The following is a 22,768-nucleotide window of genomic DNA, read 5'->3' on the forward strand; positions in this document are numbered from 1 at the left end:
CAGGAGAGGAGCAGGGTCCCAGCTGCACAGAGGATGTCAGGAGAGGAGCAGGGTCCCAGCAGCACAGAGTATTACAGGAGAGGACCAGGGTCCCAGCAGCACAGAGGGTGTCAGGAGAGGAGCAGGGTCCCAGCAGCACAGGGGATGTCAGGAGAGGAGCAGGGTCCCCAGCAGCACAGAGGATGTCAGGAGAGGAGCAGGGTCCCAGCAGCACAGAGTATTACAGGAGAGGAGCAGGGTCCCAGCAGCACAGAGGGTGTCAGGAGAGGAGCAGGGTCCCAGCCGCACAGAGGATGTCAGGAGAGGAGCAGGGTCTCCAGCAGCACAGAGGGTGTCAGGAGAGGAGCAGGGTCCCAGCAGCACAGAGGATGTCAGGAGAGGAGCAGGGTCCCCAGCAGCACAGAGGGTGTCAGGAGAGGAGCAGGGTCCCAGCAGCACAGAGGATGGTCAGGACAGGAGCAGCACAGAGGATGTCAGGAGAGGAGCAGCACAGAGGATGTCGGGAGAGGAGCAGGGTCCCCAGCAGCACAGAGGGTGTCAGGAGAGGAGCGGGGTCCCAGCAGCACAGAGGATGTCGGGAGAGGAGCAGGGTCCCCAGCAGCACAGAGGGTGTCAGGAGAGGAGCAGGGTCCCCAGCAGCACAGAGGGTGTCAGGAGAGGAGCAGGGTCCCCAGCAGCACAGACGGTGTCAGGAGAGGAGCAGGGTCCCCAGCAGCACAGAGGGTGTCAGGAGAGGATCAGGGTCCCAGCAGCACAGAGGATGTCAGGAGAGGAGCAGGGTCCCAGCAGCACAGAGGATGTCAGGAGAGGAGCAGGGTCCCAGCAGCACAGAGGGTGTCAGGAGAGGAGCAGGGTCCTAGCAGCACAGAGGGTGTCAGGAGAGGAGCAGGGTCCTAGCAGCACAGAGGATGTCGGGAGAGGAGCAGGGTCCTAGCAGCACAGAGGATGTCGGGAGAGGAGCAGGGTCCTAGCAGCACAGAGGATGTCGGGAGAGGAGCAGGGTCCTAGCAGCACAGAGGATGTCAGGAGAGGAGCAGGGTCCCCAGCAGCACAGAGGGTGTCAGGATAGGAACAGGGTTCCAGCAGCACAGAGGATGTCAGGAGAGGAGCAGGGTCCCAGCAGCACAGAGTATTTCAGGTGCATTGAGCAGAGCACACCTGGCATGGCACACCTGTGGTCACTCACTGCACATCTGGCTCTGCTGGCAGGTTGGAGATATTGTGTCGGTCATCGATATGCCCCCGCAGGAGGACACGAGTTGGTGGAGAGGAAAGCACAGCTTCCAGGTAAGACACCCGGCTCCTGGTCACACACCGGGGGGAGAAGGTCATGATTGATCGCATATCTAAGGTGGCTTCCTTCTTCCTCAGGTGGGCTTCTTCCCCAGCGAGTGTGTCCAGCTGATCACAGACAGTAAGGACCCGTCTCCAGCTGCAGGTACTCCCCTCTGCCCCCATCCTGGCTGTGGTACCTAAGGTATCTCAGCCCATTGATGTGATCCCTACTTCATATACCACAGGCTTCTTGCAGAGCTGTTTGTGCGGCCGTCGTCACCTCAGTGTTGTATCCGTTCAGTGATATCTATAACATTATTCAGAATGGGACCCCCTGCTGCTATGTGTCACATGACCTGGCAGTGTCTATGACACGGATGGCGTGTACAGTCACATGTCCTGGCGGTGTCTATGACACGGATGGCGTGTACGGTCACATGTCCTGGCGGTGTCTATGACACGGATGGCGTGTACGGTCACATGTCCTGGCGGTGTCTATGACATGGATGGCGTGTACGGTCACATGTCCTGGCGGTGTCTATGACATGGATGGCGTGTACGGTCACATAGCACCGACTCTATATACCAGTGCTCTCCAGTCTGTGGCAGAACTACAATTCCCAGCATCCCCAGACAGCTGTAGCTCTGCTCTCTGTTCCTGTATTGCTGATGGCAGTCTCCTGTGTGTGTGAGGTCTCTCCCTGTGATCTCCTGTGTCTCCCGGCGGTCTCCTGTGTGTGTGAGGTCTCTTCCAGCAGTTTTCTGTGTCTGTGTGTTTGAGGTCTTCTATTACTTGTTGTGAGGCTTTGGCTCGGCTGTCTCTTGCACCTTGTTGTTACCTGTCTCCTGTGTGTGTGAGGTCTCTCCCGGCGGTCTCCTGTGTGTGTGAGGTCTCTATCGGCGGTCTCCTGTGTGTGTGAGGTCTCTCCCGGCAGTCTCCTGTGTGTGAGGTCTCTCCCTGTGGTCTCCTGTGTGTGTGAGGTCTCTCCCTGTGGTCTCCTGTGTCTCCCGGTGGTCTCCTGTGTGTGAGGTCTCTCCCTGTGGTCTCCTGTGTGTGTGAGGTCTCTCCCGGCGGTCTCCTGTGTGTGTGAGGTCTCTCCCTGTGGTCTCCTGTGTGTGAGGTCTCTCCCGGTGGTCTCCTCTGTCTCCCGGTGGTCTCCTGTGTGTGAGGTCTCTTTCTGTGGTCTCCTGTGTGTGTGAGGTCTCTCCCTGTGGTCTTCTGTGTCTCCCGGCGGTCTCCTGTGTGTGTGAGGTCTCTCCCGGTGGTCTCCTGTGTCTCCCGGCGGTCTCCTGGGTGTGTGAGGTCTCTCCCTGTGGTCTCCTGTGTGTGTGAGGTCTCTCCCGGCGGTCTCCTGTGTGTGTGAGGTCTCTCCCGGTGGTCTCCTGTGTGTGAGGTCTCTCCCGGTGGTCTCCTGTGTGTGAGGTCTCTCCCGGTGGTCTCCTGTGTGTGAGGTGTCTCTTGGCGGTCTCCTGGTGGTCTCTTGTATGTGTGAAGTGTCACCTGGCGGTCTCCTGTGTGTGTGAGTGCAGTGTCCCAGAACAGGCTGTCAGTTTCTCACTTTAAGTTACTTTTATTACTATAGCCAAGCCTGTCCTGGAAACTATATGCACTGCAACTGTTTACTGTGTAGTCCCTATTACTCTCAGGTTCATGTGTATCCTGTATGTATAACTTTGTGCAGTGGTATGCAAAGGCTGGTGATCACGTGACCAAGCCCTGTAACCATGGTTCCTCCAATGGCCGTCGAGCTTTGGCCAGGAGTACCATGTGACTTCCCCTTGCTGCGCAGTTCTGTTCTCTACCTCAGAGAGGACAGATGTGTTCCCTATGGCCCTCCTCACCTTTAGAAGAGTGGACCTGGTGCTCTGCTGTAACAGTTCCTGGCTGTCCGCCTGCACAAGTGCCTGGAGTATCCTCTCATCTGGGTGTCGTTCCTGTTATTCATCTCCTCATCAAGTTAAGATTCATACCGCAAGTACTCTAATCCACCCAGCCTCTCTATTCCTCTCTCACTACTACTCCCATCATCCGGCACGTCTCACCTCAGCCTATGCAGCACCACCTTTGCTCTCTCTGTGTAAGTCTGCTATATACCCGGTTGCATCCGGAAGAGACTGTTGCTACCAGTTACCTCAGTTACAATAAACCTGTAACCACCGCTGTTACTGAACCCTGGCATTGGTGTCCGTTATCTGGTGCCCTGACTAGGAACAGCGAAGAATCGCATGCCCAGTGTCCCGCATAGTACCGCAGACCAGCCTACAGCTGTGCCACCCTCGTGCCAGTAACGTGACAACTCTATACCCTGCAGCTGCCCCCCTGCCTGCTAGTAACACCTGCACTGCGGAGTGGCCCTCACGGGTCAGGGCATCGCATGAGGTCTCTCCCTGTGGTCTCCTGTGTGTGAGGTCTCTCCCTGTGGTCTCCTGTGTGAGAGGTGTCTCCTGGCGGTCTCCTGTGTGTGAGGTCTTTCCCGGCGGTCTCCTGTGTGTGTGAGGTCTCTCCCGGCGGTCTCCTGTGTGTGAGGTCTTTCCCGGCGGTCTCCTGTGTGTGTGTGAGGTCTCTCTTGGCGGTCTCCTGTGTGTGTGAGGTCTCTCTTGGCGGTCTCCTGTGTGTGTGAGGTCTCTCCCGGTGGTCTCCTATGTGTGAGGTGTCTCCCGGTGGTCTCTTGTATGTGTGAGGTCTCTCCCGGTGGTCTCCTATGTGTGAGGTGTCTCCCGGTGGTCTCCTGTGTGTGAGGTCTCTCCCGGCGGTCTCCTGTCTGTGTGAGGTGTCTCCCGGTGGTCTCCTATGTGTGTGAGGTCTCTCCCGGTGGTCTCCTATGTGTGAGGTCTCTCCCGGTGGTCTCCTGTGTGTGAGGTCTCTCTTGGCGGTCTCCTGTGTGTGTAAGGTGTCTCCTGGCGGTCTCCTGTGTGTGAGGTCTCTCCCGGTGGTCTCCTATGTGTGAGGTGTCTCCTGGCGGTCTCCTATGTGTGAGGTGTCTCCTGGCGGTCTCCTATGTGTGAGGTGTCTCCTGGCGGTCTCCTATGTGTGAGGTGTCTCCTGGCGGTCTCCTGTGTGTGTGAGGTCTCTCCCTGTGGTCTCCTGTGTGTGTGAGGTCTCTCCCTGTGGTCTCCTGTGTCTCCCGGCGGTCTCCTGTGTGCGTGGGGTCTCTCCTGGCGGTCTCCTGTGTGTATGAGGTCTCTCCCGGCGGTCTCCTGTGTGTGAGGTCTTTCCCGGCGGTCTCCTGTGTGTGTGAGGTCTCTCCCTGTGGTCTCCTGTGTCTCCCGTCGGTCTCCTGTGTGTGTGAGGTCTCTCCCTGTGGTCTCCTGTGTGTGTGAGGTCTCTCCCTGTGGTCTCCTGTGTGTGTGAGGTCTCTCCCGGCGGTCTCCTGTGTGTGTGAGGTCTCTCCCGGCGGTCTCCTGTGTGTGTGAGGTCTCTCCCGGCGGTCTCCTGTGTGTGTGAGGTCTCTCCCGGTGGTCTCCTATGTGTGAGGTGTCTCCCGGTGGTCTCTTGTATGTGTGAGGTCTCTCCCGGTGGTCTCCTGTGTGTGAGGTCTCTCCCGGTGGTCTCCTGTGTGTGAGGTCTCTCTTGGCGGTCTCCTATGTGTGAGGTGTCTCCTGGCGGTCTCCTATGTGTGAGGTGTCTCCTGGCGGTCTCCTGTGTGTGTGACGTCTCTCCCGGCGGTCTCCTGTGTGTGTGTGAGGTCTCTCCCGGCGGTCTCCTGTGTGTGAGGTCTTTCCCGGCGGTCTCCTGTGTGTGAGGTCTCTCCCTGTGGTCTCCTGTGTCTCCCGGCGGTCTCCTGTGTGTGTGAGGTCTCTCCCGGCGGTCTCCTGTGTGTGTGAGGTCTCTCCCGGCGGTCTCCTATGTGTGAGGTCTCTCCCGGCGGTCTCCTGTGTATGGGGTCTCTCCCGGTGGTCTCCTATGTAAGTGAGGTCTCTCCCTGTGGTCTCCTGTGTCTCCCTGTGGTCTCCTGTGTGTGAGGTCTCTCCTGGTGGTCTCCTGTGTGTGTGAGGTCTCTCCCGGCGGTCTCCTGTGTGTGAGGTCTCCCTCTGTGGTCTCCTGTGTCTCCCGGCGGTCTCCTGTGTGTGGGGTCTCTCCCGGCAGCTTCTTGTGTGGTGTCCCACCACGGGTGTTGCTATTGGTTCCACCCTTCGCAAACGCCTGTACAGAACTGTGGCTAGAACAGGTTTGTCCGGAAATTGGCCCAAAGTCAGTACACGCTGTTGCAGTGTCCCAGAACATGCAGACTACTACTCCTATTATGGCCATTTCTATTGCTGTGTCAATGCCTGTTCTGGTAAGTGTTTGCACTGCAACTGCTGCTGGTTTTCCCCTAGTATTCTCTGGTAATGTGCATTCTCATGTGTATTCTCATGTATTCCTGTGTATTATTACATTGTACAGTGGTATGCAAGGCTGTTGATCACGTGACCTGTAACCATGGTTCCTCCAATGGCCGACTAGCTCTGGCCAGGAGCAACCATGTGACCTCCCACTTCCTCCTAACAAGTTAGTCTTCCCCCTGCTGCTGAGCAAGGAGGATGTGTGTCGTCCCTCTCCTGCCTCAGAGGAGTTGTGGATCGAGTGCTCTGCTGTATTCAAGTCTTCAGCTGTATCTGCCTGCTCAAGTGTCCGGAACCTTCTCTCTCATCTGGGTGTCATTCCGTTATCTCTCCTCATCGCTACAAGGATTCACAGCAAGTATTATTCTCAAGCTAATCCACCCAGCAACGCTATTCCTCTCATACTCCTACTCCCATCATCCGGCACGTATTCTCACAGCCTATGCAGCACCACTCCTGCTTTATTTGTCAAAGCCTGCTATATACCCGGTTGCATCCGGACAGAACTGTTGCTACTAGTTACCTCATCTATAATAAAAACCGCTGTTACTGAACCCTGGCATTGGTGTCCACTAACTGGTGCCCTGACTAAGTGCAGCGAAGAATCGCATGCCCATCATCACCCGCAGATTCCACAGACCGGCCCTACAGCTGTGCCGCCCTCAGGCCTATACCGTGACAAGTATAACCCCTGCAGCTGCCCCGGTCATTGCCCGCTCATAACACCAGCACTGCGGAAGTGGCCCCCAGGGGCCAGGGCATCGCATTTTTGGCGTCACGAACAGGATACAGACTGTGTTGTGCCAACTGTCAGTGTCCCCAGAACTGTACTGCTACCCCCCCCCCCCCCCCCAGAGACTTTGCCGATTACTATGGGGGTGATTGAAGTGTTTTGGGCCCTAAACTGTACACAAGATGGCCGCAGTCTTCTTCAATTTCTGGCTGCGCCATACCCCGGCGAGGAGGGGGTTAACAGCCATACAGCCAAAGCACGGGAATCGCCCGGAGCCATAGACTTTCCATTGGCTGCTCCTGATTGGCTGCCTGGGCCGGATGACGTCACTGTTGCTGGGCAGATTCTGGAACCTGATCCTCCAGCCTGGCGCTCCTCCCCTTCCTGCTACAAGTTCCGGCCAGAGCGTGACAAGATGGCGGCCCCCGAGAAACGTTTGCCTGCAGCCGCAGTGATGCCGGAGCTGCCGGAGAGCAATCCTGCCTGCCTGCTAGCACCGCTCCCATCCTACAGCGACACCAGCTGGGCCGCTGCCCCGCCGGACGACGGAAGTCTTCGCCGGGCCCTCATCCCGGCCTCTGCTGATCAGAATGAGGGGCCCATACCTGAGACCAGCATTTCTCCGGGACCCGGTCACTCCAGCACCGCTGACCTCGCTTCTTGTACCGGAGGGTCCTCATCACCGGACAGCGAGCAGATTGTAAGTGGACCGACTCTGTTGTCCTCAGTCCCTGGCCCTAAAGGGGAGAACTCTGCTAAGGCCTTCATATCCCCGGGTCTGTGGCAACCTCCAGGGCGTGATCCGCCGCCCCTGCCGCAATGGATGCTCGGGCCTGGGCCTAAGATTATGCAGCTGATCGAGGACATTCAGCAGGCCCTCGCTGCCCTGTCGCCTGCCACTACAGCTGCCACCGCTATGCCTAGCGCTACTCCTGCAGCTTCCACTACAGCGGGCCCGTCTACTACAGCAGTCCCCTCTACTGCTCCCACTGCTGTGGCTAAGGCTGCCTCTTCTACCACGACCGTCACCTATCATGTGGCCCCCATCATCTCTCCTATCACCACGGTGACGCCCAGCATTGTAGTCACTACGGCATCCAGTGATGCTTCTGCTCCAGGCCCTTCACGCTATCGCTATCCTTGGAAGAAGAAAAAGAAGAAGCCTACTCAGGGTCCTCCAGGACATTTCTGCTAAGTATCCGCTACAGAGACCAGAGCCCTTAAACTGTTTTGTTGTCTAACTGTTTTGTTCCAGTTCCTGCAACGTTCAAGGTTCGTGCCTGGTCCTCCTGACCAAGTTCCCTGTACTAACCAGCCATGAGCTGAAGGACACTTACCATAACAAAAGGTTCTCTAGTGCCTGTCCCAGAGCCTTTTACATGGACGATGTCTAATTGCCTAAAAGAGACTCTACCTCACAGAGACACTTAACCCATTCCTCCCTAATGCACTTTCCTGTGATTGTGTGTTCCACACAGGGTATTATTGCACTTATTTCATTATTGCACTTATTGTACTATTGTATTCCAGTGTTATCAAAGTCTTTGTATTTCCTCCTCTGAGTAGGCACAAGGTTACATAGATTGCCTCAGAGTAGAGCGCCTCTTTTGTAAAACAGTATATTTTCCAGTGTCTGAGTCAGATAGCTCCTCCTCTGAGTAAGGGAAGTCAGTATATATATATATATATATATATATATATATATATATATATATACCTCAGAGAAAGTCCAGTTTATGTAGGAGTGTATTTTCTCATCCAGTCTCATTATTGTGTATTATTATCATATCTATAGCTGGAAAGATTTAGTTGAGCCAGTTCGTATGCAGATTTTCCTCAGATTTTCATGCAGATTTTTCTCAGATTTTCATGCAGATTTTTCTCAGGTTTCATTCAGATTCATGTGAGCCAGTTCTCCTCAAGACCTCGCAGTATTTGTTGTCTTTTGTGTTTCCTTTCCTTTTGTTTCCAGTATTTGTTCACCTCTGTCTTGTCCCAACACAGTAGTTATCACACATAGTCATACCTAACCTTCACACTGGTCCATACATATCGCACCTTGGATACCCTTTCGTGTGTTTGGCCTATTGAGTAATTGTGTGGTATGATTGATCCGTATGCATGGGCGCCCAGATGTATGCTTGCTTTTATTATTTTGTTCTATTCTCTTTCAGGTATCCAAGACATTTCACAAACACGCCAAGGTAGTACACAGGTCTTCACGTTCTCCTCCAGTAGGGTAACACATTTAACAGAAAACCTACTGTCTAACTGGCTGGAACATGGAGGGTCACCCGCCAGCAGTTAAGTTGTCCTGGCTTACACGTCAGATGGTTCACGCACTAGCTACCTGGTCGCCAGAGTACGTTAGGCACCCCTAGGTGAAGTCCTGCCACTAGGGTTTCTCATCCTCTCTCTCTTCTCACCTGTGCCTTGGGCGTGGGAAACACACACCTCATCACACTCACTCTCATCATTCATTCCTGTTGTTTGATTGTCCAGTCTATTCATGGTTGCTGCCTTCTAGATTCGCCGAGGTCGGCTCAAACTTGCTAGGGAGGTATGCAGTGTCCCAGTACATGCAGACTACTACTCCTATTATGCCCATTTCTATTGCTGTGTCCATGCCTGTTCTGGTAAGGGTTTGCACTGCAACTGCTGCTGGTTTTCCCCTAGTATTCTCTAGTAATGTGCATTCTCATGTGTATTCTCATGTATTCCTGTGTATTATAACATTGTACAGTGGTATGCAAGGCTGTTGATCACGTGACCTGTAACCATGGTTCCTCCAATGGCCGACTAGCTCTGGCCAGGAGCAACCATGTGACCTCCCACTTCCTCCTAACAAGTGAGTGTTCCCCCTGCTTCCAAGCAAGGAGGATGTGTGTCGTCCCTCTCCTGCCTCAGAGGAGTTGTGGATCGAGTGCTCTGCTGTATTCAAGTCTCCGGCTGTATCTGCCTGCTCAAGTGTCCGGAGTCTTCTCTCTCATCTGGGTGTCATTCCGTTATCTCTCCTCATCGCTACAAGGATTCACAGCAAGTATTATTCTCAAGCTAATCCACCCAGCAACGCTATTTCTCTCATACTCCTACTCCCATCATCCGGCACGTATTCTCACAGCCTATGCAGCACCACTCCTGCTTTATTTGTCAAAGCCTGCTATATACCCGGTTGCATCCGGGCAGAACTGTTGCTACTAGTTACCTCATCTACAATAAAACCGCTGTTACTGAACCCTGGCATTGGTGTCCACTAACTGGTGCCCTGACTAGGTGCAGCGAGGAATCGCATGCCCATCATCACCCGCAGATTCCACAGACCGGCCCTACAGCTGTGCCGCCCTCAGGCCTATACCGTGACCAGTATAACCCCTGCAGCTGCCCCGGTCATTGCCCGCTCATAACACCAGCACTGCGGAAGTGGCCCCCAGGGGCCAGGGCATCGCACTGTTCTTCACCTCCAGGTACTTTAGGTTCAAAGGCGGATCGGACTGAACATGCAGAGTTGGTTAGGGATCCCTGCACATCTTGACCCAACAAAGTGTTAAGGACATTATATTGGTCTGCCTCACAATTGGGAAAATCTAGGTCCTCAAAAACATTATCACCTTTCTCAGCCATGTCCGCACATGTATTTTTGGCAGCAAAGTCACCTGTATCTTGAATGTTATATATGTGTATATGTTATAGGTGTATCTTGAATGTTATATATGTGTATATGTTATAGGTGTATCTTGAATGTTATATATGTGTATATGTTATAAGTGTATCTTGAATGTTACATATGTATATATGTTATAGGTGTATCTTGAATGTTATATATGTATATATGTTATAGGTGTATCTTGAATGTTATATATGTGTATATGGTATATGTTATAGGTGTATCTTGAATGTTATATATGTGTATATGGTATATGTTATAGGTGTATCTTGAATGTTATATATGTGTATATGTTATAGGTGTATCTTGAATGTTGGCTCCATCAGTGCTGTGACATAGCTTGGGCTTCTGGACGTTTTCTTCACTACTTTGCTGTGCTTGTAATTCTCCCTTTACTTCCATGTAGATGTTTGTAGCAGCCTGAGAGATCAACCTCAGCTACAACAAAGTCGGCGGGAGTTCCAAAAAAGCCAGTGTGATCACTTACATAGGAAAAAGAGCAAAGATCTAGAGGTCTTTCTTCCATTTTATTAAAGTACAGTCCGGGGAAGATCACCAGTGCGTCTTCCCTCCAAGCTCTGCGCCCAACAACACCAAATTCTACAACTTTGTTGTAGCTGAGGTTGATCTCTCAGGTTGCTACAAACATCTACATGGAAGTAAAGGGAGAATTACAAGCACAGCAAAGTAGTGAAGAAAACGTCCAGAAGCCCAAGCTATGTCAAAGCACTGATGGAGCCAACATTCAAGATACACCTATAACATATATACATATATAACATTCAAGATACACCTATAACATATACCATATACACATATATAACATTCAAGATACACCTATAACATATACACATATATAACATTCAAGATACACCTATAACATATACACATATATAACATTCAAGATACACCTATAACATATATACATATATAGCATTCAAGATACACCTATAACATATACCATATACACATATATAACATTCAAGATACACTTATAACATATACCATATACACATATATGTAACGCCCGGAGTAGTGGATCCACTGGACCGGCACCAGCGATGGCACAAACCTCACCAGGGAGCGGAGTCTAAGGGGCCGCTGGTTTTCACCAGAGCCCGCCGCAAGGCGGGATGGACTTGCTGCGGCAGGCGACCCCCCGGTCGCTACCCCTGGCTTGGTTGCTGGTGTCGGCAGGCGAGGCGTGGCAGGAGCAGTAGGCAGGAGATGGCACTGGCAATGGTCTGCAGGTGAGAGCGCACGTGACAGGCTGAACGCAGGAACAGATGGAGTGACAGGGAAACAGGAACCAGGAACAGGGACTAGGGACCGGGTAACGGACAGGACTCAGGAACAGGGACTTGGGACCAGGTAACGGACAGGACACAGGAACAACAGGGAGCTGGGCCAAACGCTATGGGAAGCATGTAGAGGCTCCAACACAGGGGACAGGGCATGCTGGGATTTATAGGGAGTGATTGTGTGCAACTACCAATTAGGAGCGCACTGCCCCTTTAAATCTGAGACAGCCGGCGCGCGCGCGCCCGAGGGGGCGGGGGCGCGCGCGCCGGCCGGCACAGCGGGAGACAGGAGCGTGGAGAGGTGAGGCGCCCCCCCGGGCCGAGGTGGCAGCAGCGCCGGGTCCCCGACGATGGACACCGGCTGCTGCATAGGGCAGGTAGCGGTCGCGGCGGCGGCCCGGAACGCGGGACGCCGCCGCGGCCGTAACAGTACCCCCCCCCTTTGGCCTCCCCCTCTTTCTTGCCTGCAAATGGTACAGGAAGCCACAAAGTCTTTGACATCTTGGGATAGGCTGGGCCACCAGTAGTGGCGAGAGATCCGTTGGCCGGTCTTACGGACTCCCGGGTGCCCGGCCTCCAACGAGGAATGTCCCCAGTTCAAAATACCTCTTCGAAGCGCAGGGTGAACATGAGTCTTTCCGGGGGGTACTCTCTGAAGAGTGGAGGTGACGACTGGTACTAGGCGATCAGGCGGTATAACGTGGCAAGGGACCTTCTGTAAGTTCTTCCGGTGGTGAGAGGACACGACCTTAGTCTTGGGTACGGGGAGAGGGTACACCTCGGCAGAGAAGGCATCCGCCGAGTCTTGGTCTTCTGCCGGTAGGCCGGATAGAGGCTTGGCCGGGACAGGAAATGACATAATACACTTGGTCTGAGGTGACTTGAGACACTGGTGGGAACAGTCCTGACCCCAACTGAGAATCTCCCCGGTTCTCCAGTCCAGCTGAGGGGCATGTTCTTGTAGCCACGGGAGTCCCAGGAGGACCGCGGGGGAAGAATGGGGCAGGACGTAGAAGGATATCTCTTCTTGATGTGAAGGACCCACCTGGAGGACTAAAGATGCGGTCTGGTAGTACACACGGTCGGTAAGAATTTCGCCCGTGACCGAGGAGATAGTCAGGGGCCTGGCTAGTCGGGTCACGGGTAGCCGCCATCTTTGGACCAATGTTGCCGCAATAAAACTGCCTGCTGACCCAGAATCGAGGAAGGCAGTAGTCAGATGATTTTGTCCTGAGGGAGTCCGGATGGAAACTGGCATAGACAGACTTGGAATGGTGGCATTTACACCTAGGGACACCTGTCCCACCGGACCTAGGTGCGAGCATTTTCCGGATGTTTGGGGACGTAGGGGACATCCCAGCCGGAAGTGATCGGAACCACCGCAATAGAGACAGAGATTCTGCTCCAGGCGCCGGATTCTTTCATCAGGCGTCAGGTGAGCCCGTTCCACCTGCATAGGAATCTCAGGAGAGGGTTGGGACATCGAAAGGTCAGGATTCTGGAAAACTGGCGCCAGCTGGGGATGGCGACGGGAACGGGTTAGTAAATGTTCATGCCGAACCTCCTCCTCCCTCTCCGAAAAACGAGTATCAACTCGGGTGGCCAGTAGAATGAGTTCGTTCAGGGAGGTAGGCAGGTCTCGGGCAGCGAGCACGTCTCTCACACGACTAGACAGGCCCTTCTTAAAGGTGGCCAATAGGGCGGCCTCGTTCCAGTCCAATTCAGCTGCCAGGGTGCGGAACTGGATGGCGTAGTCACCGACAGAGGAGCTGCCTTGAGAGAGGTTGAGGAGAGCAGTCTCGGCCGAAGAAGCACGGGCAGGTTCCTCAAAGACGGAGCGAAACTCGAATAGGAAGGCCCGGAGATTGGCAGCAACAGGATCATCACGGTCCCACAGTGGCGTGGCCCAGGCCAGGGCTCTACCCTCTAATAGGCTGATGATGAAAGCCACTTTAGAGCGCTCGGTGGAAAACTGACTACTCAAAAGTTCAATGTGCATGGTGCACTGAGTCAGGAATCCTCTGCACAACTTAGAGTCCCCAGAGTACTTGCTTGGGAGGGCCAGTCGGAGTGAAGAAGCAGCGTCAGGAGATGGTGTGCGCTGGGCAGTAGTCTGCTGCTGTAAGGCGGCAGTGAGTTGCTGGATCTGCTGTGACTGTTTCTGGATTTGTTGAGCCTGTTGCGCGACCACTCTGACGACGTCACGGAGATCTGGCACCTCGCCGGGATCCATGGTTGGAGCCTACTGTAACACCTGGACTAGTGGATCCACTGGACCGTCACCAGCGATGGCACAAACCTCACCAGGGAGCGGAGTCTAAGGGGCCGCTGGTTTTCACCAGAGCCCGCCGCAAGGCGGGATGGACTTGCTGCGGCAGGCGACCCCCCGGTCGCTACCCCTGGCTTGGTTGCTGGTGTCGGCAGGCGAGGCGTGGCAGGAGCAGTAGGCAGGAGATGGCACTGGCAATGGTCTGCAGGTGAGAGCGCACGTGACAGGCTGAACGCAGGAACAGATGGAGTGACAGGGAAACAGGAACCAGGAACAGGGACTAGGGACCGGGTAACGGACAGGACTCAGGAACAGGGACTTGGGACCAGGTAACGGACAGGACACAGGAACAACAGGGAGCTGGGCCAAACGCTATGGGAAGCATGTAGAGGCTCCAACACAGGGGACAGGGCATGCTGGGATTTATAGGGAGTGATTGTGTGCAACTACCAATTAGGAGCGCACTGCCCCTTTAAATCTGAGACAGCCGGCGCGCGCGCGCCCTAGGAGGCGGGGACGCGCGCGCCGGCCGGCACAGCGGGAGACAGGAGCGTGGAGAGGTGAGGCGCCCCCCGGGGCCGAGGTGACAGCAGCGCCGGGTCCCCGACTATGGACACCGGCTGCTGCATAGGGCAGGTAGCGGTCGCGGCGGCGGCCCGGAACGCGGGACGCCGCCGCGGCCGTAACAATATATAACATTCAAGATACACTTCTAACATATACACATATATAACATTCAAGTTACACCTATAACATATACACATATATAACATTCAAGTTACACCTATAACATATACACATATATAACATTCAAGATACACCTATAACATATACCATATACACATATATAACATTCAAGATACACTTATAACATATACACATATATAACATTCAAGATACACTTATAACATATACACATATATAACATTCAAGATACACCTATAACATATACACATATATAACATTCAAGATACACCTATAACATATACCATATACACATATATAACATTCAAGATACACTTATAACATATACACATATATAACATTCAAGATACACCTATAACATATACACATATATAACATTCAAGATACACTTATAACATATACACATATATAACATTCAAGATACACCTATAACATATACACATATATAACATTCAAGATACACCTATAACATATACACATATATAACATTCAAGATACACCTATAACATATACACATATATAACATTCAAGATACACTTATAACATATACCATATACACATATATAACATTCAAGATACACCTATAACATATACACATATATAACATTCAAGATACACCTATAACATATACATATATATAACATTCAAGATACAGGTGACTTTGCTGCCAAAAATACATGTGCGGACATGGCTGAGAAAGGTGATAATGTTTTTGAGGACCTAGATTTTCCCAATTGTGAGGCAGACCAATATAATGTCCTTAACACTTTGTTGGGTCAAGATGTGCAGGGATCCCTAACCAACTCTGCATGTTCAGTCCGATCCGCCTTTGAACCTAAAGTACCTGGAGGTGGAGAACAGCGTGTACTGACTTTGGGCCAATTTCCGGACAAACCTGTTCTAGCCATTCTCCACAGTTCTGTGCGACATTCCCATTGCTTCTCACCTTTACCAGAAGCACCGAGGTTTTTGTTAAGCCAAACCTGGATTACCAAACGCTTTCCTTGCTGACCTCTGAAGAGGAGGCAAATTCTTGTGATGTAGTAGTACCAGAGTTTTGCCACTAGATGTCGTTGTCACTAGTATGTATATTCATATATTGCACAGCTGTAGAAGCAAAAGGGTTATTGTTTTGTTTATGTATCACATGGATCTGTAGACCACTGAGAGTTCTTTCCTTTCCTAACCTATCATCTTTCTCTTTACTACTTTGCACACACTCCTCACCCACTCACAGCACAGTTTACACATGCTGTAGGAAGGAAGTCACATGGGTAGAGGAAGTGTACAGTCTTTTGCCTAAGATTTTGCAGAGGAAGGACACAAGCTAGGACGCTCCCTACAGCAGTCAAGTTGGGCCCTGGCTCCTGCCAGGACCCGAGTCTAAGTTGTGGTCTAGACGGACAGCAGTTTCTCTTTTAGCAACCTCGCTAGACACTATGCAGTGTTAAGTCACTACTAGAGAGGACAAGTCAGGGACCACCCCAACCCACGCCGTGGACCAGAGGAACACAATGCAGGACAGCACAAAAATTAAAGGAACTGATCTGGGTAGAGCAAAGTTGCTAGAAGCCTATGAACTCTATCTCGCAGTGCGGGTGTTAGCAGGGAACCCTCAGCATACCGCACATCCCATCTAACAAGCTCTGTGGCTTGTGTCACCCCCTAGGACAGGTCCCCCGACACTGCTGGGCAAAAGGTGTTGCAAAGACCAAAGAGTCAAAACACAGACACAAGTATTCTCTCTACTCCAGTATTCTACTTATTCTTCCTCTAAAGTTCCTGCAGAGCTCAGTACTACTTTGGTTTGGACGCTCTCAACATCCTCCTCTCTACTCTCCTGAACTTTCTACCTTTCTGCACGCAGCGCAGTCAGCGCGGCTGTATCTCCTCTTCCACTCTCAGTAGAGATCTGGCCTATCAAGTATAACGCACCATATCAAGGCAGAGCTGTATTATCTGCTTCCTGTGGTGTCTCCCGGCGGTCTCCTGTGTGGGGGGTTTCTCCTGGCGGTCTTCTGCGTGGGTCTCTCCCAGCAGTCTCTTGATTTTTCTCAGGTTTCATTCAGATTCATGTGAGCCAGTTCTCCTCAAGACCTCGCAGTATTTGTTGTCTTTTGTGTTTCCTTTCCTTTTGTTTCCAGTATTTGTTCACCTCTGTCTTGTCCCAACACAGTAGTTATCACACATAGTCATACCTAACCTTCACACTGGTCCATACATATCGCACCTTGGATACCCTTTCGTGTGTTTGGCCTATTGAGTAATTGTGTGGTATGATTGATCCGTATGCATGGGCGCCCAGATGTATGCTTGCTTTTATTATTTTGTTCTATTCTCTTTCAGGTATCCAAGACATTTCACAAACACGCCAAGGTAGTACACAGGTCTTCACGTTCTCCTCCAGTAGGGTAACACATTTAACAGAAAACCTACTGTCTAACTGGCTGGAACATGGAGGGTCACCCGCCAGCAGTTAAGTTGTCCTGGCTTACACGTCAGATGGTTCACGCACTAGCTACCTGGTCGCCAGAGTACGTTAGGCACCCCTAGGTGAAGTCCTGCCACTAGGGTTTCTCATCCTCTCTCTCTTCTCACCTGTGCCTTGGGCGTGGGAAACACACACCTCATCACACTCACTCTCATCATTCATTCCTGTTGTTTGATTGTCCAGTCTATTCATGGTTGCTGCCTTCTAGATTCGCCGAGGTCGGCTCAAACTTGCTAGGGAGGTATGCAGTGTCCCAGTACATGCAGACTACTACTCCTATTATGCCCATTTCTATTGCTGTGTCCATGCCTGTTCTGGTAAGGGTTTGCACTGCAACTGCTGCTGGTTTTCCCCTAGTATTCTCTAGTAATGTGCATTCTCATGTGTATTCTCATGTATTCCTGTGTATTATAACATTGTACAGTGGTATGCAAGGCTGTTGATCACGTGACCTGTAACCATGGTTCCTCCAATGGCCGACTAGCTCTGGCCAGGAGCAACCATGTGACCTCCCACTTCCTCCTAACAAGTGAGTGTTCCCCCTGCTTCCAAGCAAGGAGGATGTGTGTCGTCCCTCTCCTGCCTCAGAGGAGTTGTGGATCGAGTGCTCTGCTGTATTCAAGTCTCCGGCTGTATCTGCCTGCTCAAGTGTCCGGAGTCTTCTCTCTCATCTGGGTGTCATTCCGTTATCTCTCCTCATCGCTACAAGGATTCACAGCAAGTATTATTCTCAAGCTAATCCACCCAGCAACGCTATTTCTCTCATACTCCTACTCCCATCATCCGGCACGTATTCTCACAGCCTATGCAGCACCACTCCTGCTTTATTTGTCAAAGCCTGCTATATACCCGGTTGCATCCGGGCAGAACTGTTGCTACTAGTTACCTCATCTACAATAAAACCGCTGTTACTGAACCCTGGCATTGGTGTCCACTAACTGGTGCCCTGACTAGGTGCAGCGAGGAATCGCATGCCCATCATCACCCGCAGATTCCACAGACCGGCCCTACAGCTGTGCCGCCCTCAGGCCTATACCGTGACCAGTATAACCCCTGCAGCTGCCCCGGTCATTGCCCGCTCATAACACCAGCACTGCGGAAGTGGCCCCCAGGGGCCAGGGCATCGCACTGTTCTTCACCTCCAGGTACTTTAGGTTCAAAGGCGGATCGGACTGAACATGCAGAGTTGGTTAGGGATCCCTGCACATCTTGACCCAACAAAGTGTTAAGGACATTATATTGGTCTGCCTCACAATTGGGAAAATCTAGGTCCTCAAAAACATTATCACCTTTCTCAGCCATGTCCGCACATGTATTTTTGGCAGCAAAGTCACCTGTATCTTGAATGTTATATATGTGTATATGTTATAGGTGTATCTTGAATGTTATATATGTGTATATGTTATAGGTGTATCTTGAATGTTATATATGTGTATATGTTATAAGTGTATCTTGAATGTTACATATGTATATATGTTATAGGTGTATCTTGAATGTTATATATGTATATATGTTATAGGTGTATCTTGAATGTTATATATGTGTATATGGTATATGTTATAGGTGTATCTTGAATGTTATATATGTGTATATGGTATATGTTATAGGTGTATCTTGAATGTTATATATGTGTATATGTTATAAGTGTATCTTGAATGTTATATATGTGTATATGTTATAGGTGTATCTTGAATGTTATATATGTGTATATGTTATAGGTGTATCTTGAATGTTGGCTCCATCAGTGCTTTGACATAGCTTGGGCTTCTGGACGTTTTCTTCACTACTTTGCTGTGCTTGTAATTCTCCCTTTACTTCCATGTAGATGTTTGTAGCAGCCTGAGAGATCAACCTCAGCTACAACAAAGTCGGCGGGAGTTCCAAAAAAGCCAGTGTGATCACTTACATAGGAAAAAGAGCAAAGATCTAGAGGTCTTTCTTCCATTTTATTAAAGTACAGTCCGGGGAAGATCACCAGTGCGTCTTCCCTCCAAGCTCTGCGCCCAACAACACCAAATTCTACAACTTTGTTGTAGCTGAGGTTGATCTCTCAGGTTGCTACAAACATCTACATGGAAGTAAAGGGAGAATTACAAGCACAGCAAAGTAGTGAAGAAAACGTCCAGAAGCCCAAGCTATGTCAAAGCACTGATGGAGCCAACATTCAAGATACACCTATAACATATATACATATATAACATTCAAGATACACCTATAACATATACCATATACACATATATAACATTCAAGATACACCTATAACATATACACATATATAACATTCAAGATACACCTATAACATATACACATATATAACATTCAAGATACACCTATAACATATATACATATATAGCATTCAAGATACACCTATAACATATACCATATACACATATATAACATTCAAGATACACTTATAACATATACCATATACACATATATAACATTCAAGATACACTTCTAACATATACACATATATAACATTCAAGTTACACCTATAACATATACACATATATAACATTCAAGTTACACCTATAACATATACACATATATAACATTCAAGATACACCTATAACATATACCATATACACATATATAACATTCAAGATACACTTATACCATATACACATATATAACATTCAAGATACACTTATAACATATACACATATATAACATTCAAGATACACCTATAACATATACACATATATAACATTCAAGATACACCTATAACATATACACATATATAACATTCAAGATACACTTATAACATATACACATATATAACATTCAAGATACACCTATAACATATACACATATATAACATTCAAGATACACCTATAACATATACACATATATAACATTCAAGATACACCTATAACATATACACATATATAACATTCAAGATACACCTATAACATATACACATATATAACATTCAAGATACACCTATAACATATATACATATATAGCATTCAAGATACACCTATAACATATACCATATACACATATATAACATTCAAGATACACTTATAACATATACCATATACACATATATAACATTCAAGATACACTTCTAACATATACACATATATAACATTCAAGTTACACCTATAACATATACACATATATAACATTCAAGTTACACCTATAACATATACACATATATAACATTCAAGATACACCTATAACATATACCATATACACATATATAACATTCAAGATACACTTATAACATATACACATATATAACATTCAAGATACACTTATAACATATACACATATATAACATTCAAGATACACCTATAACATATACACATATATAACATTCAAGATACACCTATAACATATACACATATATAACATTCAAGATACACCTATAACATATACATATATATAACATTCAAGATACAGGTGACTTTGCTGCCAAAAATACATGTGCGGACATGGCTGAGAAAGGTGATAATGTTTTTGAGGACCTAGATTTTCCCAATTGTGAGGCAGACCAATATAATGTCCTTAACACTTTGTTGGGTCAAGATGTGCAGGGATCCCTAACCAACTCTGCATGTTCAGTCCGATCCGCCTTTGAACCTAAAGTACCTGGAGGTGGAGAACAGCGTGTACTGACTTTGGGCCAATTTCCGGACAAACCTGTTCTAGCCATTCTCCACAGTTCTGTGCGACATTCCCATTGCTTCTCACCTTTACCAGAAGCACCGAGGTTTTTGTTAAGCCAAACCTGGATTACCAAACGCTTTCCTTGCTGACCTCTGAAGAGGAGGCAAATTCTTGTGATGTAGTAGTACCAGAGTTTTGCCACTAGATGTCGTTGTCACTAGTATGTATATTCATATATTGCACAGCTGTAGAAGCAAAAGGGTTATTGTTTTGTTTATGTATCACATGGATCTGTAGACCACTGAGAGTTCTTTCCTTTCCTAACCTATCATCTTTCTCTTTACTACTTTGCACACACTCCTCACCCACTCACAGCACAGTTTACACATGCTGTAGGAAGGAAGTCACATGGGTAGAGGAAGTGTACAGTCTTTTGCCTAAGATTTTGCAGAGGAAGGACACAAGCTAGGACGCTCCCTACAGCAGTCAAGTTGGGCCCTGGCTCCTGCCAGGACCCGAGTCTAAGTTGTGGTCTAGACGGACAGCAGTTTCTCTTTTAGCAACCTCGCTAGACACTATGCAGTGTTAAGTCACTACTAGAGAGGACAAGTCAGGGACCACCCCAACCCACGCCGTGGACCAGAGGAACACAATGCAGGACAGCACAAAAATTAAAGGAACTGATCTGGGTAGAGCAAAGTTGCTAGAAGCCTATGAACTCTATCTCGCAGTGCGGGTGTTAGCAGGGAACCCTCAGCATACCGCACATCCCATCTAACAAGCTCTGTGGCTTGTGTCACCCCCTAGGACAGGTCCCCCGACACTGCTGGGCAAAAGGTGTTGCAAAGACCAAAGAGTCAAAACACAGACACAAGTATTCTCTCTACTCCAGTATTCTACTTATTCTTCCTCTAAAGTTCCTGCAGAGCTCAGTACTACTTTGGTTTGGACGCTCTCAACATCCTCCTCTCTACTCTCCTGAACTTTCTACCTTTCTGCACGCAGCGCAGTCAGCGCGGCTGTATCTCCTCTTCCACTCTCAGTAGAGATCTGGCCTATCAAGTATAACGCACCATATCAAGGCAGAGCTGTATTATCTGCTTCCTGTGGTGTCTCCCGGCGGTCTCCTGTGTGGGGGGTTTCTCCTGGCGGTCTTCTGCGTGGGTCTCTCCCAGCAGTCTCTTGTACGCGGCTTTGGCTCAGCTGTCTCTTGTACCTTGTTGCAACCTGCCTCCTGTGTGTGTGTGAGGTGTCAGCCGGTGGTCTCCTGTGTGTGTGAGGTCTCTCCCGGTGGTCTCCTGTGTGGGTCTCTCCCGGCGGTCTCTTGTACGCAGCTTTGGCTCGGCTGTCTCTTGTACCTTGTTGTTACCTGTCTGTCTGTTCACAGAAGGTGATGCTATAACGTTGTCCATCACATCTCCGCATGGCTCCAACTTCCCCAGACCAGGTGAGATACCGGACCCGTCTATGGTGACATTTCATACGCCCCTCTGTCACTCATGCCGCCCTGTCTCGCAGGTCATGGCCGCCACTTCCACTCATCTCTTCTCTTCTGCTCCTCAGTTTGTCGTCGCCATGGAAAACTGGCGGGATTACTGCGCAGCTTTATGGCGTCCAGGCCAAGCAAGCAACGTCTGCGTCAGCGCGGCATCCTCCGTGAGAGAGTGTTCGGCACGGACCTGGGGGAACACCTGCTGGATTCTGGGGAGGAAGGTAAGACGGAAGGGAGGGGGATGGGGTCCAGATATATACCTCTGAGAAAGGTGTGGGGGGAGGGCGGCGGAAGGAGGAAGAGGGGAGGCTGGAGGTCGGGGAAAGAGGGGAGGGGGAGGCAAGGAGGAAGAGGGGAGGGGGAGGCGGGGGAAAGAGGGGAGGAGGAGGCGGGGGGGAAGAGGGGAGGAGGAGGTGGGGGAAGAGGGGAGGAGGAGGTGGGGGGAAGAGGGGAGGAGGAGGTGGGGGGAAGAGGGGAGGAGGAGGTGGGGGGAAGAGGGGAGGGGCAGGAGGGCGGAAGAGGGGAGGGGCAGGCGGGGGGAAGAGGGGAGGGGGAGGCAGGGAGGCGGGAGGGGAGGGGGAGGCAGGGAGGCGGGGGGGAAGAGGGGAGGAGGAGGCGGGGGAAGAGGGGAGGAGGAGGCGGGGGAAGAGGGGAGGAGGAGGCGGGGGAAGAGGGGAGGGGGAGGCTGGAGGCGGGGGGAGGGGGAGGCGGGGGGAAGACACGAGGAAGAGGGGAGGGGGAGGCAGGGAGGAAAAGGGGAGGCTGGAGGCCGAGGAAAGAGGGGAGGGGGAGGCAAGGAGGAAGAGGGGAGGGGGAGGCGGGGGAAAGATGGGAGGAGGAGGCGGGGGGAAGAGGGGAGGAGGAGGTGTGGGGAAGAGGGGAGGAGGAGGTGGGGGG

At 50.4% G+C, this 22,768-nt stretch overlaps 1 protein-coding gene across 5 annotated transcripts in view; it reads left to right on the plus strand.

The window, feature by feature from the left end:
- The window catches only part of ARHGAP33 (Rho GTPase activating protein 33), a 136,448-nt gene that overhangs the window by 68,937 nt on the left and 44,743 nt on the right, over window positions 1-22,768 (plus strand). For 4 of the 5 annotated variants that reach the window (XM_069947234.1, XM_069947233.1, XM_069947238.1 and 1 more), the window contains 4 exons: window positions 1,210-1,287; window positions 1,372-1,438; window positions 21,767-21,826; window positions 21,943-22,092. In XM_069947234.1, coding sequence (XP_069803335.1) covers window positions 1,210-1,287; window positions 1,372-1,438; window positions 21,767-21,826; window positions 21,943-22,092 — 355 coding nt within the window. The remainder of the gene's footprint in view (window positions 1-1,209; window positions 1,288-1,371; window positions 1,439-21,766; window positions 21,827-21,942; window positions 22,093-22,768) is intronic. The other variant, XM_069947236.1, reaches the window with a different exon arrangement.

The sequence above is a fragment of the Dendropsophus ebraccatus genome, chromosome 12, assembly GCF_027789765.1.
Source record: "Dendropsophus ebraccatus isolate aDenEbr1 chromosome 12, aDenEbr1.pat, whole genome shotgun sequence".
In the NCBI taxonomy this organism is placed as follows: domain Eukaryota; kingdom Metazoa; phylum Chordata; class Amphibia; order Anura; family Hylidae; genus Dendropsophus; species Dendropsophus ebraccatus.